The sequence below is a fragment of the Balaenoptera musculus genome, chromosome 1 (genome assembly GCF_009873245.2).
Source record: "Balaenoptera musculus isolate JJ_BM4_2016_0621 chromosome 1, mBalMus1.pri.v3, whole genome shotgun sequence".
Lineage (NCBI taxonomy): Eukaryota > Metazoa > Chordata > Mammalia > Artiodactyla > Balaenopteridae > Balaenoptera > Balaenoptera musculus.
In genome coordinates, this window is record NC_045785.1 from 4645014 (window position 1) to 4662883 (window position 17870).

General features: G+C 42.1%; 1 protein-coding gene and 1 pseudogene across 1 annotated transcript in view; one reads left to right on the forward strand and one right to left on the reverse strand.

The window, feature by feature from the left end:
• DNAJC11 (DnaJ heat shock protein family (Hsp40) member C11) overlaps positions 1 to 17870 on the reverse strand; it is a 68320-nt gene that overhangs the window by 34083 nt on the left and 16367 nt on the right. Inside the window, exons 2-3 of the mRNA XM_036859584.1 lie at positions 7801 to 7930; positions 5403 to 5476 (exon numbers count right to left, since the gene is read on the reverse strand). Of these exons, the coding sequence (XP_036715479.1) occupies positions 5403 to 5476; positions 7801 to 7930 (204 nt within the window). The remainder of the gene's footprint in view (positions 1 to 5402; positions 5477 to 7800; positions 7931 to 17870) is intronic.
• On the forward strand, positions 392 to 2807 carry LOC118898876 (annotated as a pseudogene).

Below are 17870 nucleotides of genomic sequence, written 5' to 3' on the forward strand. Positions count from 1 at the left end.
AAAAGCAGGTGGCACAGTGGGAAGAGGACAGAGACCTAGGCTCTCCGACACCACCTGAACCTCCTGGGAGACCTCAGGTGAGTCACTGCACTCTCTAAGCTTCAGTTTCCTCCTATAAATGAGGGGGATTAAAACTACACGATTCCTGAGGTGCTGTCTGGTTTGAAAATTCTATGATTCTAGTGAGTCAACTTTTTATTTTGGAATAATTTTAGAAAATTATTTAGAACTTTAGAGAAGTTACAAAGATAGTACAGAAAGTTCTCGTCTACCCTTCACCGAGCCTCCCCCAAATGTTAACGTCTGACAGAACCATGGAACAAACATCTGTCAAATCTAGGAAACCAAGATTAGTACATTACTACTAACTAAACCCAGACTTCTGGGATTTCACGTGTCTTTCCACAAACGTCGCTGTTATGCCCTAGGATCTGATCCAGGACCCAGGATTGTATTTAGTCACATGTCTTGTTAGTCTCCTCCCATCTGTGGGAGTTCCTGTCTTCGTTTTCATGACCTTGACCATATTACAGCTCTTAATGCAGGCTGACTTTCCTAGACACTCTAAGAATGATGTCAGGTAGATAGAGTCCGGTTCCCCCGCTGCGGCCCGTGAAGCCGCCGCCCCTGCCCTGCCACCGCTGCCCGTGTCACTGCCGCCTCGGGACCGGCTGTATGATTAGGCCACAATCTTCAATGAGTAGATATATTCCTCAGTTCTGTGGTGTTCTTGGTCACACATTTATGGAGTTTCTGAAGGGCAGTGGAGATTATTGCCAGGCACAGCACAACCTCTATGCAGACAAGTGAACTGTATAACTTCATTACTACTCCACCAAGAAGCCCCCATAAGAGTGGTGAACCTGGACACAGAAGTGTTGAATTGAAATCCACAGAGCATTTTTTACAAGAGTTCTGACCTAGACAGGGCAAACCTCAGTGCACTTCCTTTCTACTGCCTCAGTATTACTGGATTGAAGAATTGCTGCTTCTTGTTAGGAGGGTCATTTCATTTCCCATTACTCCCAACTTCATATTCAAAACCACTGAGAATTTCAAGTGGAGTGTATTGAAGTAGACTCAGTGTCTTTGCACCATTTCTGTATTCAATTTTTAAAATTCTTTCATAACCCTATTGAGTGTTTTTTAACTAAATTAACATGGATCGAATGAACCACCCAGCTTCTGTGGAAATCACTTACGAGAACATGAGATTTCTTATTACACACAATCCAACTAATGCGACCTTAAACAAATTTATAGAGGAACTTAAGAAGTATGGAGTTACCACAATAGTAAGAGTATGTGAAGCAACTTATGACACTACTCTTGTGGAGAAAGAACGCATCCATGTTCTTGATTGGCCTTCTGATGATGGCGTACCACCATCTAACCAGATTGTTGATGATTGGTTAAGTCTTGTGAAAATTAAGTTTTGTGAAGACGCTGGTTGTTGCAATTGCTGTTCATTGTGTTGCAGGCCTTGGGAGAGCTCCAGTGCTTGTCGCCCTAGTGTTAATTGAAGGTGGAATGAAATATGAAGATGCAGTACAGTTCATAAGACAAAAGCAGCGTGGAGTTTTTAACAGCAAGCTTTTGTATTTGGAGAAGTATTGTCCTAAAATGCAGCTGCACTTTAAAGACTCCAATGGTCATAGAAACAACTGTCACATTCAGTAAAACTGGGTGGGGTGCCTGATGCCATTGCTTGGAAGTGGAACCTAGACAGGACAGAATTTGTCGTACATGTTAGCCAGCACGTTGGCTTGGTAAAGTCTGATGAAGCTTCCATAGGAGTGTTGAAAAGCAGTTTTACCAGGCCACAAAGCTGGCAGAATTGCAACCTCTATGTTTGGGTTATGATTTGTACCAATTGACCTTTCCTGGAAAAAAAAAAGAATGATGTCAAAGAGGCAGGGAAAAGTGAGATATGGATAAAGGTAAAGGACTGCAGACAAAAACTAAAGTGTGGATGATCCGGGCCAAAGGCTGCTCCTCTAAATGTAATCTGACGTCTGCAAGCCCCCTCCGACTTGTATGGTTTCCACTCCACTTGCCAGCTGTTACCAGACTCAATACTGTCTGAACATTCACCGCTCAAAGCTGGATTTTTGCCATTCTGAAGAGGCCAACTTCATTTGAAACATGGGTATCCGCACAAACACTGCGACTTGCGACTTTAAGAAATCAAAAGGCTGGTGTTACGAGCTGGGAATGGTTGCATCTCATTCCTTTGGAATCCTGCCAGAGCATGACGAGGTCTCTTGAAGGTTAAAAAAAAGAGAAGAGACAAAGACTAAAAACCTACCTAGTGCCTGAAAACAGGGTCAACATTTGATGCAACCTATAAACGCTCAGTTTCATCCCCAGCTTCCACCAGCAGAAGGGGATGATGCCAGAGCTGGGACAGGAGTGACCGCCACGTCTGTGGCTGCTTTGGCATTTTTGGATTGAAGGCGTCCCAAACACTACGGGCTTCACCCGTGTCCTCCATCCCTCCCTGACTACCCGTGGGTTTAGACTGACGGACACGTGGCAGATGGACACCGGTCAGCAAGTGGAAAAGTTTAATAGTCTAAAAATACTAGCAATAGCGTGAAGGGAACACAGCTTCCTCCTTGGGGTGGAGGCTGTGACTGAAACGAGAGAACCCTCATACTGAAAAAGCCACCAGCTGCAGAATTCCTCAAGGGAACGGCGATGCCACCTCCACAAAGTGCTCGAGTTCAGCGAGACTTTTCCTTCACAGTGGGCTCAGTTCTCCTATTACACATTAGGCACCCATACATCTCTTCTCAGTAAGTATCTGAGGAGGTACCTTCCTGTACTTTTCCTTCAAGACATTTTTTTTTTTTAAATTAATTTATTTTTGGCTGTGTTGGGTCTTCGTTTCTGTGCGAGGGCTTTCTCTAGTTGCGGCAAGTGGGGGCCACTCTTCATCGCAGTGCGTGGGCCTCTCACTGTCGTGGCCTCTCTTGTTGTGGAGCACAGGCTCCAGACGCGCAGGCTCAGTAGTTGTGGCTCATGGGCCCAGTTGCTCCGCGGCATGTGGGATCTTCCCAGACCAGGGCTCGAACCCGTGTCCCCTGCACTGGCAGGCAGATTCTCAACCACTGCGCCACCAGGGAAGCCTCAAGGCATTTTTATCATCAGTGAAGGCTTAGTATTGATGCAAAAAAAAAAAAAAAAAAGCCAATTCTGATCGATGAGAACTTGATTCCCTTAAAGTCGTCTACTAAAAAATATGAATATAAAAGCTTATCCAGTCACCGCCTATGACTGCCTGCATACTTTTATAATCACGACAGTGTGTATGGTTTTTCTCTGTTTCTAATGGGGAGATAATTTGGTTTGCTGATAGGAAACCATGCGATATTCTGCCAGGAAGACGTTACCCCGCTGCTCCACTGAGTGGGAAGAATGCTGCTGGGAATGAAAAACCTAGACTCTGAAGAGGGGATACATAAGAGAGGCCTACAGCATTTCAGTGGCCCTGACTGCTGCCGTGAAAAACTGTAACCAACCCACGGCTTCAAAACACAAGGGAGCTTTAACCTGGGGCATGAGGAGAAACTTAGTAAATTCAACAGGATTCTATTTTCCTTTTTGTTTGTTTTTAAATTTATTTATTTATTTATTTATTTTTGGCTGTGTTGGGTCTTCGTTTCTGTGTGAGGGCTTTCTTTGGTTGTGGCAAGCGGGGGCCACTCTTCATCGCGGCGCGCGGGCCTCTCACTGTCGCGGCCTCTCTTGTTGTGGAGCACAGGCTCCAGACGCGCAGGCTCAGTAGTTGTGGCTCACGGGCCCAGCTGCTCCGCGGCATGTGGGATCCTCCCAGCCCAGGGCTCGAACCCGTGTCCCCTGCATTGGCAGGCAGATTCTCAACCACTGCGCCACCAGGGAAGCCCTATTTTCCTTTTCTGATGAAAAAAATTCTAAGCCACTAGACCCAACACTTTGCTACCATGAACTAATGTGACGTGATGCACTTCTATTTCCACTGAGCCAAAGGCCAGAAGCCAAATGCCCGCTGGGAGCCAGGCGGGGCGTGCGGACGGGTGGAGGGAGCGGCAGGGGCTGGGGCAAACTGGGCAGCACGGTCCAGTCCAACGGCAGGGGCTCCTCAGACCTGGGTGACTGTTGCCTCAGAGGGGAATTTAGACACAGCGTTACCAGGTCTTCTGATTTTTCCAGAGAAGATAAGAGACTGGATTTTCCTGCAAAGCCTCCTAAGTTTCAAATGTCAGCAACTACAATTCACTCTGTGGGTAACCAAAACATGGCTATAGGTTGGAAATGGCCCATAAGCCACCAATATCAAGCAGTGGTGGAAACGGCAACAGAACCCCATTTCACTTCTGTTCCAGTCCGTATCCAAAGGCCTTTAGAAGGTTTTCATCCTAAAATTAGAATAGACAGTCATGCACGCGCGAAAGCAAATACCAAAAGAACTTCAAGGGAAAGCTTACATGATGATGAAAAAATAACTCAATGATAGTTAATTTAACGTTAACAGCCTACCACAATTTCTTGGGCATCAGAACCAAGTTTCTGTAATGAAATTAAGTAATAACACCTATATGTACTTACAGCAATACAGAGTTTTACAAGAAATTTTCATATTAATTCTTCTACTTGATCCACATATCATTATTTTTTAGGTCATAACACGGAAGTACAAAGCAGTCAAACGACTTGCCCAAGGCTCTAAGACTACTCAGTGGCAGAGTGAAAGAAAACAGAACCTTCTGAATTTTAGTGATAGGTCCCACATGGTATGGCTGTCCAGGTAACCTATTTCATAGATACCTGCTATTTATTTTGTTTTACTCACTATATTTATAACATTCTAATAGCACAGCCCATTAGAGTTGGAAGGGTCATTATAGACAATTTAATCCAGTAGTTCTCAACTTTTCCGTGCTTCCGTTTTGTTCACACGCACAACACAGCGCCAACAAACACTTCCTAGATTCAGTTGTAACCTCGGGTGGAAAGAGGGGCTCAGGGCCGTGGAGGGGGGAAGGAAGTATACGTGTGGAAGGAGGGTACGTGTAGGAACTGTGCCCTTGCAGAAACCATCTACCATCACCCCCTGACCGGCCTGCTCCCTCCCCTGGGTTAAAAATTACTGGTCTAGTCCATCCCTCTTCCTATTCACCTGATGGGTTAGGAAACGGAGGACAAGTTGGATGACTAACTGTCCCAAGTTCACAGAGTTACAAAGTGGCAAAGCCAAGTGTAGAACCCAATTCCTTAAACCAAAATATAAAGGCGAGAAGAGGACTCTGATGTCTTCACATATTCTCAAAGGCATCACCGCAGGTTGCAGGATTTGGGGGCTGTTGTTCTGTAGCTGTTGAGTGATGTTCCTGGGACACGAGACACAAAGTTTCTCTTACCTCCCATCCTTCCATTTCCAGTCCTCTCTTGCCATAGATATCGTAGATGGCTCTGGTTTGGGGGTCACTGAGCACTGCAAGTTAAACACCAAACATGTTTACAGAGCACAAAATTCACCTTTCAGTCCTGACCACAATACCACCAGGCAAGGCCACCTCTTTTTGTTCTTCTCTTTCCAGCCACAATCTTCCCAGAGACCCCCTCATTCCCAATGTGTCTTTCCTCCTAATTGTTCCCCAGATCCAAGCGAGGACATGTTTAAAGGTGGCTACAACTGAGAAACATCGGATTTTTCGAGTCCAAGCTACTCTTCGTTGTGAGGTGCACTGACCCTGCATCTCTAAAGGACAGTTGTTTTTAAAAGCACCGAGTGAGTTTCCGCCACAGTCTATAAAGTACCTTGGCTTAAGAGAGTGAATCCCAGTTTCTAACAGAGCCTAATGTAAAACTAGGGACAGGCTCTGACCAGAAAAACCTGACATTATTATGTAGGGGTTTGTTTGTTTGTTTTGGGGTGCCTCTCTTCTTTATTTGTAAATCATTTTTAAAAGACACAAACACCTCTCACTGTGGTGTCGGCCATGTCACCTAAAGTACATCAGAAAAAGACTGTTCAGTGAGGGCGAGAGCTGTTCAAAGGACCTCCAAACCGAACCTGAACATCCATACAGCAAACAGTCATTACCTCCCTCCTCTGCTGGGCCAACTTCTGTTCAAGACCTTTGAATCTTTACCCCGCCTGAGATTTCCCATATATTTTTAGGTCTAATTAAAAATGATGGGGGCTTCCCTGGTGGCGCAGTGGTTGAGAATCTGCCTGCTAACGCAGGGGACACGGGTTCGAGCCCTGGTCTGTGAAGATCCCACATGCCACAGAGCAGCTGGGCCCATGAGCCATAATTACTGAGCCTGTGCGTCTGGAGCCTGTGCTCCGCAACAAGAGAGGCCGCGATAGTGAGAGGCCAGTGCACCGCGATGAAGAGTGGCCCCCGCTTGCCACAACTAGAGAAAGCCCTCGCACAGAAACGAAGACCCAACACAGCCATAAATAAATAAATAAAATTAATTAATTAAAAATGATGTAAATGACTCTATCCATATTCAAATCTAATGAGGAAGAAAGAAATGCGGACCACCGGAAAACTTGGGAGCCAAACTTCTTGAGCTGATCTCTAGGATTTAATAGGGAATTATTTATTCACCATCTCAGTCTCCCTTTAGGCCAAACGCTGGGGCCAGGTCTGCTGCTGCAGAATTTTCACAAGCACTGGTAGGGTTTTTCTGTTAACTCTTCCCCAAATCTCCAAAACAATACAATCCAGTATGTGGGTAATTCAGACAACCAAATACAATAAAAGGAACGAGTTTTTGGTCAAGCTTTATTCAGACCAGATAAGTAGCCTGAAAAGTTACATTTGGTGAAGACACAGGCTGACTGTACACACATATGTGTCACAGTCTCAGTTTTACTGTTCATTGAAATCTAACTTTCTGGTAAAATTATAGTGAATACAGCAATACGCCTTTATGTCCACAATGAGAAGTCTTTATTTTGTAAAGAAAATCTAATTTTCGGTCTACCTAATTAAGGAGCAAATCACCAAATGGCTCTGGAATGAATAACTTACTTTACTTGGCATAGATCCTAAGAGTGATTTCATACTTTTTTAATTTTAATTTTAAAAATAGTGGTATAATACACATAACATAAAATTGATCATTTTAACCATGTTTAAGTGTACAATTCAGTGGTGTTAAATAAATTCACAATGTTGTGTAACCATCACCACAATCTATTTCTAGAACTTTTTCATCATCTCAAACAGAAACTGTACCTATTAGTGATTTTAATATTTCATAAACAAATATATTACAAAACTTTTTCTGAAATACATAAGATATAAATATAAAAATCTGAATTACTTGATTTCATTTCCTGTTAGGCTTAACACCATTTTCTTCCTTTTGTTAGTACCTTTCCTTAACTGAATGCTACAGAACCAATAAAATCACTTTCAGATGGAAAAAATGTTCTTTGTATCTTCTCACAAAAAAAAGAGAACAAAGAGAGCTTGTCTGTAGTGACCAGCCTTTTACCTCTAAGAGTTCCCTTTAGAAGAAAACTAGTAAATGATTTAAAGCTGGAGTATTCCCTTGCAATTCAGACGCTGGACTATTACTTCACCTGCAGCCTCATTTTCTACTTACTGGACACGTATTGATTTCCAAAGCAAAATACTACTCTTTCAAAGGTCCCTGTCAGTAAAAAGCACTAAACTAACCACCTCTTTTATACACCTCTAAGGACTCTCTTTTTCTATCCTCTACAAATCAAGCCTCTTAAAAATTGAGTGTCTGCTACCAGGGTGTTTCTATAGAGCCAAGCCCCGCACTGACCTTCATAAGCCTGGTGAACGAGGTTAAACAGTCGCTCCGCCTGCAATTTGAGCTCCGGGTCTCTGTGCTTGTCAGGATGGTAAAGCATACACAGCCTTCGGTAGGCCGCTTTCAGCTCTTCGGAAGTGGCCTACAGAAGGAAAAACCCAATTAGAGAACAATCAACGCTACTTAAATATTATCATGGTCAGAATCAGCCTTGAAACGGGAAGCTGTCAGCCACTTTCCAACACGTTTGCTCTCTACACATAGGACATAATGAAGTTATGCTTTACTACTTCAATAAGGCCCCTTTTTTCCACAGTTAATAAAGTGATCAATTATGTACATCGATAGCAACTGTGTTTTGCTGGGAAATGCTGCTATCAGATGAAATGAAAGCTTGTGTCCCTACCCTGGTTCTCCGTGCTCTGAGCGGAAATGAGAAACGTCACAGAGACCTGCTTGCTCTTTAACCTGAGTTATTTAAAGTCAATCCTGCCAAGGGACTCTCAACAAAGAATTTGTTCAGAAAGGAAAAAAGCTATATACCATTAGACAGAAATGCCATGCGTTTAATCCGTTTTCTGACAAAGGAAACTCAATGAATATTCACCCTTAAAAAATCAAAGACATAGAATTGTCAAATCAACACACATTTCTATTCAACCTCTAATTCTAAAAGGTAGCACATAAAGCAGGCAAGAATGCTTTACTATCCTACAGTAAAAAGCCTTCCCACCCCCAGCACCCAAAGGGTCACTACCCAAAACATACACCTCTCCAATTCTTGTAAGTAATCAATTTGAGGGGAAAATGCACCATAAGAAGAGCACAGATGACACAAAGGGTGAAATGGGCTCTGGGTGTGTTTTAACTGCACAGAAGGGAGGAAGGAAGAGGGATGACAAATCCACTTTCTACTTCGCCTGCCTCTCAGCCGCCAAGTTCTCAGAAACAGACTTCGTCAGAGGCTCTAGGAACACTGTGCCATCTCTCTGGCAGGGCCCTCAGGTGTGTTTTGGGGAAGTACTATGTCTGATATTATACCAACCCCAGGGACCATTCTGGTCTGTCAGAGGTGATGCCAAATGGACAGCTCTGTCCAGATGATTTCTCAAGTAAATAACATTTTATTCTGCGAGGCAACCCCACCGTTTTGACAACAGAAGCAAATTCTGGGTCACTGACAACATGCCAGAGGGGCCTGAGAAGCCAGCTCCCTGGGTAGAGGAATGGGACCAGGTCCCCACTGAGGAAGCTGAGGATGAACGATGTTCTGGGATCAGGTCCGGGAACACGGGTACACAGGAGAGCGGTCACAGGGACACGATTACTCAAGGCATCAAGGTTACGAGGGAAGACGTTAAACTGTATTTTTCTTTAATGTCCACAATTTTTCAATATCTTCCAATTCCAGGAGTAACGAATGATTTTTACCAATGAAAAAAGGCAAAACCTTACTTCAGTGATAATTTTTGGCCTGAAATTTAGATATTTTCTATAGGGCCAAGTGATTCTGATGCCAGGAAATCTGTGCAAGTTTACCAGAGATCTTAAACAAGGAATTCTGCAGAACTCCCAACAGGAAGACAATAACTGTTACTGGAACGTTACGTGTGTCAGTCCCACGTGCCCGGGAGGAGAGGCTGTGAGGACCCAGGTGCCACTCTCGGGCCACTTTCTCCATCCGAGGAGTGGGTGGTTGGGTGGATGACCTCTGCGGGCCTTCCCAGCTCTAACTGGACGTGGCTCTGTCATGAGAAAAGCTCTGCTAGACCCAGGCCACTCAGCTGTCCTTTAACGCAGACAGGACCCTCACGGTTCGACTATAGGCACAGGCGCACATCAGTGTTTTTAATCAGCAGCTTCTTGACAGTTTCCATTAACTACTTCACTGGAAAATGGTCAAGGACCTTGTTGACTGAGCATCCTTTTGCCTCCAAGGATTAGGCAGACGTCTGCCCCGTGCCAGCACTAATCTCTTTCTCCATCTCCTCTTTGGTGTAGCCTTTGGGAATCACACTCCTGAACAATTTGTAGATGGCCGTCCTCCCCCTTTCTCTGCATCTGGCCATCTGTAGGATTTCCTCTGGTGTCACACGCCAGCCTTCCGGCGGTGGTTAAGAACGCAGGCTTCAAGCTAATGAGCGTTCCGACCCTCGGCTTTCTCACCGGCTTTCTCACCTGCTGACGGGGCTGACAAGTATGCTGGGGGCGGCGTGGAAGTGAGATGAGACGGTGACCACACAGTGCTCCCTACAGCGCCCAGCACACAGCAAACACCTACTCACTGTCGCTCTTCTAGAACCTTTTCTCTGTTTTCTCATCTTGAAACTGAAGACAACAGTACCCCCTCACAATTCCTTTGAGGAGTAAATGAGCTAATACGCATACAAGCTCTTAACAATGCCTTGCACACGTGAGGAATTTAATCACTGTAGCTATCATTACTGTCACAATTCAACTTTGATATCCTTTTGGCAGCATGAATACTGAAACTGGGACAATTCAGAGAGAAGGCACAGCCCTGGTGTGAAGATGATAGGAACATTCATTCATGAAGGGGCCCACGTTTGTGAAAATTCACTGACCTGCATGCTTATGACGTGCACTTTTCTATACATGTATTCTATTTCAATAAAAACACAAGACTAAACGTTCCCATCTCTGGGATCTCTGTGGTTCCCTTTTCTTTCTCCTACCGTAGGCTTCTTTCCACGCTCATGTCAATTATGCAACGCATTCCCTGCTACACTTACCAATATGCCACCCGTGCCAAATCCCATTGTTTTAAGCAAATAAAGAATAGTTAACTAATGGCAAATTAAATGTGTCTTCTCCAGATAGGTTTACTTATGTAACGATGTAAAAGGGGCTTGTTCCTTCCTGAGTAGCCATTACAAATTATTCTCTTTCTGCAAATTTTAATTGCTCTGTCCAGCATCTCATAAAAATTACAAGTGCAGGATTAGATAGACTTGACTGACTTTAGGTTAGACTGCTATTTCCTGGTTGTTAAAACTAAACCAGATGACAAGGGAGTAGAGTGTCTAGTCCGCAATACCTTCTTTAATCATATTAATAAATGGCTTAACGTGCTACTGATTAAGTAACAGAAACAAGAAGTTTCATTTTTAATAAATACCACATTCAATGAAAGGTTAGATTGGGCCTTTTATCATAACTGAATAGCTAAGGTCACTGGTTCGATATTTCATAAATGATAAACTCTTTCACTATCGTAAAAACACTGATATCATTTCAAAATATGTGATATCATTAAAAACGATGCCTAAAGTTACGTACTTGTTTCTAAAATTCATTATAAAATTAAGAGATGTATTGTGCTTTAAGTGTGAAAAGTTTCATCATCTCAATCATCTGGTTATAATTTCAATGGAAAGTAAATCTATTATAAATTCAACCTTTATGTACCATAAGATTCATAGTGAAAAGGTCCCTAGAGACCTGTAGAGTTTAGTGGTCTGTTAAAGCTGCTGGATTAGATGCTATACAATACAAAAATGCAATAAAGCACAAAAAAGAAATTCAAGGCAAACATATTAAAAAATAAAAATATCTGTATATGCAGATGTTGTCTATGTAGAAAATCATAAAGAATCTACAAAAAAACCTACTAAGTGATTTTAGCAAGGTCATGGGATACAGGATCAACAGGCAAACATCAATTTATTTCTTTTTTTTTAAAATTTAATTTAATTTAATTTTTTTTTAAAACATCTTTACTGAAGTATAATTGCTTTACAATGGTGTGTTAGTTTCTGCTTTATAACAAAGTGAATCAGTTATACATATACATATGTTCCCATATCTCTTCCCTCTTGCATCTCCCTCCCTATCCCACCCCTCTTGGTGGTCACAAAGCACTGTCCCTGTGCTACGCGGCTGCTTCCCACTAGCTATCTATTTTACATTTGGTAGTGTATATATGTCCATGACACTCTCTCACCCTGTCACATCTCACCCCTCCCCCTTCCCATACAATTTATTTCTATATACTAAAAATTGAAACTTAAAAGGACAATACCATTTAAAGTATCATTAACAAACATGAACTACTTAGAGATAAATTTAACAACTGCAAGACCCATACACTGAAAACTACAATGCACTGCTGAAAGGAATTAAAGAAGACCAAAAATAATGGAGAGATAAGCTGCCTTCATGCATCAGCAGATTCAGTATTGTTCAGATGTCAGATTTCCCCAAAGCAACCTATAGATTCAATGCAATCCAGTGAAAATCCCAGCTTTTTTTGGTAGAAACTGACAAGCCAATTCTAAAATTTATATGGAAAAATGATATGGAGCAAAAAGAAATTTACTTTCCTAGTTATTTTACTAACCAAAATAACTTTGAAGAAGAACTGGAGGACTCACATTACTGGACTTTAAGATTTATCATATGGGGGCCTCCCTGGTGGCGCAGTGGTTAAGAATCCGCCTGTCAATGCAAGGGACACGGGTTCGAGCCCTGACCCGGGAAGATCCCACATGCTGCAGAGCAACTAAGCCCGTGCGCCACAACTACTGAGCCTGCGCTCTAGAGTCCACAAGCCACAACTACTGAGCCCACATGCCACAACTACTGAAGCCCGCAAGCCTAGAGCCTGTGCTCCCAACAAGAGAAGCAACCGCAATGAGAAGCCCGCGTACCGCAATGAAGAGTAGCCCCCGCTCGCCGTAACTAAAGTCCACACAGAGCACTGAAGACCCAACGCAGCCAAAAATAAAAATAAATAATAAAATAAATAAATTTATAAAAAATAAAAAAAGAAAAGATTTATTATATGGCTATGGTAATCAAGACAGGGTGGTACCAGTAAAAGAACAGATACACAAATCAGTGGAACAGAAGTGAGTCTACAAATAGACCCCTATATATATAGTCAGTTGATTTTTGACAAAGGTGTGCAATATAAGGTAGTGCAATGGGGAAAAGATAGTTCTTCAATGAATGATGCTAGAAGAAGGGAATATTCATACGCAAAAATGTGAACCTTGACCCTTACTGTGAGATACTAGACCTGCCTGCAAGAAATGCTCAAGGGAGTCCTGCCAGGTGAAATGAAAGGACACCAGACAGTAACTCAAAGCCACATGAAGAAATAAAGATCTCAGTAAAGGCAAATACATGGGCAATTATAAAAGCTAGAGTTATTATAAAAATGGTTTATAACTCCACATCTTGTTTTCTCAATGATTTAAGAGACTAACACATTTAAAAAAAAAAAGATTAATCTAAAAGCTCGTCTTATAACTCTGGCTTGTAATTTCACATTTTATTTCTACATAATTTAAGAGACTAACGTATTATAAAAAATGATCGGGCTTCCCTGGTGGCGCAGTGGTTAAGAATCTGCCTGCCAATGCAGGGGACACGGGTTCGAGCCCTGGTCTGGGAAGATCCCACATGCCACGGAGCAACTAAGCCCATGAGCCATAACCACTGAGCCTGCGTGTCTGGAGCCTGTGCTCCGCAACGGGAGAGGTCGCAACAGTGAGAGGCCCGCGCACCGCGATGAAGAGTGGCCCCCGCTTGCCACAGCTAGAGAAAGCCCTCGCACAGAAACGAAGACCCAACACAGCCAAAAATAAATAAATAAATAAATAAATAAAGAAAAAAAAGATCATTAGCTTATTTTTTAGACATACAATATATAAAAATGCAATTTTATGACATCAATAACTGAAAGAGGTAGGACAGAGCTGTAAAAGAACAGAGTTTTGGTACATTATTGAAGTTAAGCTGGTATAAATTCAGATTAGACTGTTATAACTTTAGGATGTTAAATGCAATTTGAGGTGTTAAATGCGACCACAAAGGAAATAGTTATAGAATATACATAAAAGGAAACGAGAGGTGAATTAAAACATTTCACTACAAAAAATCAGCTAAACACAAAAGACAGTTATGTGGGACATGAGGGACAAACAAAACGGCCCACAGAAAACAAATAGCAGCAGGGCTTCCCTGGTGGTGCAGTGGTTGAGAATCCGCCTGCCAATGCAGGGGACACGGGTTCGAGCCCTGGTCTGGGAAGATCCCACACGCCGCGGAGCAGCTGGGCCCGTGAGCCACAATTACCGAGCCTGCGCGTCTGGAGCCTGTGCTCCGCAACAAGAGAGGCCGCGACAGTGAGAGGCCCGCGCACCGCGATGAAGAGTGGCCCCCGCTTGCCACAGCTAGAGAAAGCCCTCACACAGAAACGAAGACCCAACACAGCCAAAAATAAATAAATAAATAAATTTTAAAAAAAAGGAAACAAATAGCAAAGTGACAGAAATAGTCCCTCTTATCAGTAATTACTTTAAATGTCAATAGATTAAATTCCTTAATCAAATGACAGAGACTGGCAGAATGGATGAAAACACATGACCACACTATATGTTATCAACAAAAGACTCAATTGAGATTTAAAGACACAAACAGGTTGAAAGTGAAAGGATGGAAAGAGACATGCCTTGCAAATAGTAACCAAAATAGAGCACGGGTGGCTATACTAATATCAGACAGAACAGACATTAAATCAAAAAAGGTTATAAGGGACTTCCCTGGTGGCGCAGTGGTTAAGAATCTGCCTGCCAATGCAAGGGACATGGGTTTGAGCCCTGGTCCAGGAAGATCCCACATGCTGCAGAGCAACTAAGCCCGTGCACCACAACTACTGAGCCTGTACTCTGGAGCCCACGAGCCACAACTACTGAGCCCGCGTGCCACAACTACTGAAGCCCGCATGCGAAGAGCCCGTGCTCCTCAACAAAGAGAAGCCACTGCAATGAGAAGCCCACGCACTGCAACGAAGACTAGCCCCTGCTCGCTGCAACTAGAGAAAGCCTGCGCGCAGCAACAGATCCAACGCAGACAAAATAAATAAATTTTAAAAAGGTTATAAGACACAAAGAAAGACATTACATATTAATAAAAGGTTCACACAGCAAGAAGAATAACTATAAACTTATATACCTAATGACAGACCATCAAATACATAAAGCAAAAATTGACAGAACTGAAGGGAGAGAAATAGAGTTTCACAGTAATAGGTGGAGACTTCAACATCCTATTAATAACCAGACAAAAGATAAGTAAGGCAATAGAGGACTTGAACAATACAATGAACCAACTAGATCTAAAAGACACATACAGAATATTCTACCCAACAACAGAAACACATTCTTCTCAAGTGTACATGGGACATTTTCCAGGATTGACCATTTGGTAGGCCACAATTTAAGTCTCAATAGATTTTAAAAGATAGATATCATACAAAGGGGTTTCCCTGGTGGCGCAGTGGTTAAGAATCCGCCTGCCAATGCAGGGGACACGGGTTCGAGCCCTGGTCTGGGAAGATCCCACATGCCATGGAGCAACTAAGCCTGTGCACCACAACTACTGAACCTGCGCTCTAGAGCCCGCGAGCCACAACTACTGAGCCCGTGGGCCACAACTACTGAAGCCCGTGTGCCTAGAGCCCGTGCTCCGCAACAAGAGAAGCCACCGCAATGAGAAGCCCGTGCACCGCAACGAAGAGTAGCCCCCGCTTACCGCAACTAGAGAAAGCCCGCGTGCAGCAACGAAGACCCAACGCAGCCAAAAATAAATAAATAAAATAAATAAATTTATTAAAAAAAAAAAGATATCATACAAAGTATCCTCTCCAACCACAATGGGATGAAATTAGAAATCAATTACATAAGGAAAACTGGAAAAGACACAAATTTGTAACAAACAATACACTCTTAAACGACCAATAGATCAAAGAAAAAAAATCACAAGGGAAATTAGAAAATACTCAGAGATGAATGAAAACGAAACACAACATACCAAAACGTATGGGATGCAGTGCTAAGGGGGAAGTTTATAGCTATAAATGTTTACATTAAAAAACAGGAAATCTCAATTCCCTGGCAGTCCAGTGGTTAGGACTCTACACTCTCACTGCCAAGGGCCCGGTTTCAATCCCTGGTCAGGGAACTAAAATCCCTCAAGCTGCGCAGCATGGAAAAAGGAAATATCAACAACTAACTTTCCAACTTTTTTTTTTTTTGGCTGCATTGGGTCTTTGTTGCTGCGTGTGGGCTTTCGCTAGTTGTGGCGAGCGGGGGCTACTCTTCATTGTGGTGGCTTTTCTTGTTGCGAAGCATGGGCTCTAGGTGCACGGGCTTCAGTAGTTGTGGCACGTGGGCTCAGCAGTTGTGGCTCACGGGCTCTAGAGCACAGGCTCAGTAGTTGTGGTGCATGGGCTTAGCTGCTCCGCGGCATGTGGGATCTTCCTGCACCAGGGCTCGAACCCGTATCCCCTGAACTGGCAGGTGGATTCTTAACCACTGCACCACCAGGGAAGTCCCTAACTTTACAACTTTTAAGAAACTAGAAAAGAACGAAATAATGTCATTTGCAGCGACATGGATGGACCTAGAGATTGTCATACCGAGTGAAGTAAGTCAGACAGAGAAAGACAAATATATTTTGCTTATATGTGGAATCTAAAAAAAATGGTACAAATGAACCTATTTACAAAACAGAAATAGAGCCACGGAGGTAGAGAACAAAATTATGATTACCAAGAGGCAAAGGGGTGAGGGGGAGGGATAAATTGGGAGATTGGGATTGACATATACACACTACTATATATAAAATAGATAGCCAATAAGAACCTACTGTGTATCACAGGGAACTCTATTCAATATTCTGTAATGACTTATATGGGAATAGAATCTACAAAAGTGTGGATATCTGTATATATATGACTGATTCACTTTGCTGTACAGCAGAAACTAATCCAACTTTGTAAATCAACTATACTCTAATAAAAATTAATTAAAAAATAAATAAAAGAAAAAAAAAGAAACTAGAAAAAGAAGAAAAACTAAACTTGAAGCTGGCAGGAGAAGGAAATCATAAAGATTAGAGCAGAGATAGAGAACAGATAAACAATAGAAAGAATTAGTGAAAAAAAAGTTGGTTCTTCAAAAAGACAACACAATCGACAAACCTTTGGCTAGACTAACTAAGGAAAAAAAGAAAGAAGACTCAAATTACTAAAATCAGAAATGAAAGTGGAGATATTACTACTGATTCTACAGAAATAGAAAAATTGGAAAACAGATGAAATGGACAAATGACTAGAAATACAAAATCTACCAAGACTGAATCATGATCTAATAGGAAATCTGAATAGACCTATAACTAGTAAAGAGATTGAATTAGTAATCAAAAACCTCTTGACAAAGAAATGCCTTGGACCTGATGGATTCACTGGTGAATTCTTCCAGACATTTAAAGAACTAATATCAATTCTCAAACTTTTCCAAAATATTGAAGAGGGAACACTTCCAAACTCATCCTATGAGGCCACTATTACCCTGATGCCCAAGCCAGACAAAGACACCACACAAAAAAGAAAACTATAGACCAATATCCCTTATGAACATAGATGCAGAAATCCTCAACAAAATATCAGCAGAGTTCAGCAGCATATTAAAAGGATATACATTACGACCAAGTGGGATTTATTCTTGGAATGCAACGATAGTTCCATGTATGAAAATTGATCAATATAATATACCATATTCATAGAAACCATGATCATCTCAACTGTTGCAGAAAAAGCACTGACAAAGTTCAACACACCTTCATCATAAAAACACTCAGCAAACTAGCAACAGAAGGAGACTAAAAGAAACTAAAAGCCATGAAGAGCTCTTACAACTGAAGAAGACAAATTCAAAGCAAACATCATACTCAGTGGTGAAAGACTGAAAGCTTCTCCTCTAAGATCAGGAACAAGGTATGAATGTCTGTTCTCACCACTTCTATTCAACACTGCACTGGAAGTCCTAGCCAGAGCAATTAGGTAAAAAAAGAAATAAAAGGTATCCAAATTGGAAAAGAAATAAAATTATCTCTTTTTGCAGATGATATTATCTTATATGTAGAAAACTCTATAAAAATTCCACACATACACAAAACCTTGTTAGGACTAACAAATGAGTTCAGCAAAGTTGCAAGATACAAAGTCAACACACAAAAATTAGCTGCATTTCTATACATGAACAATAAACAAT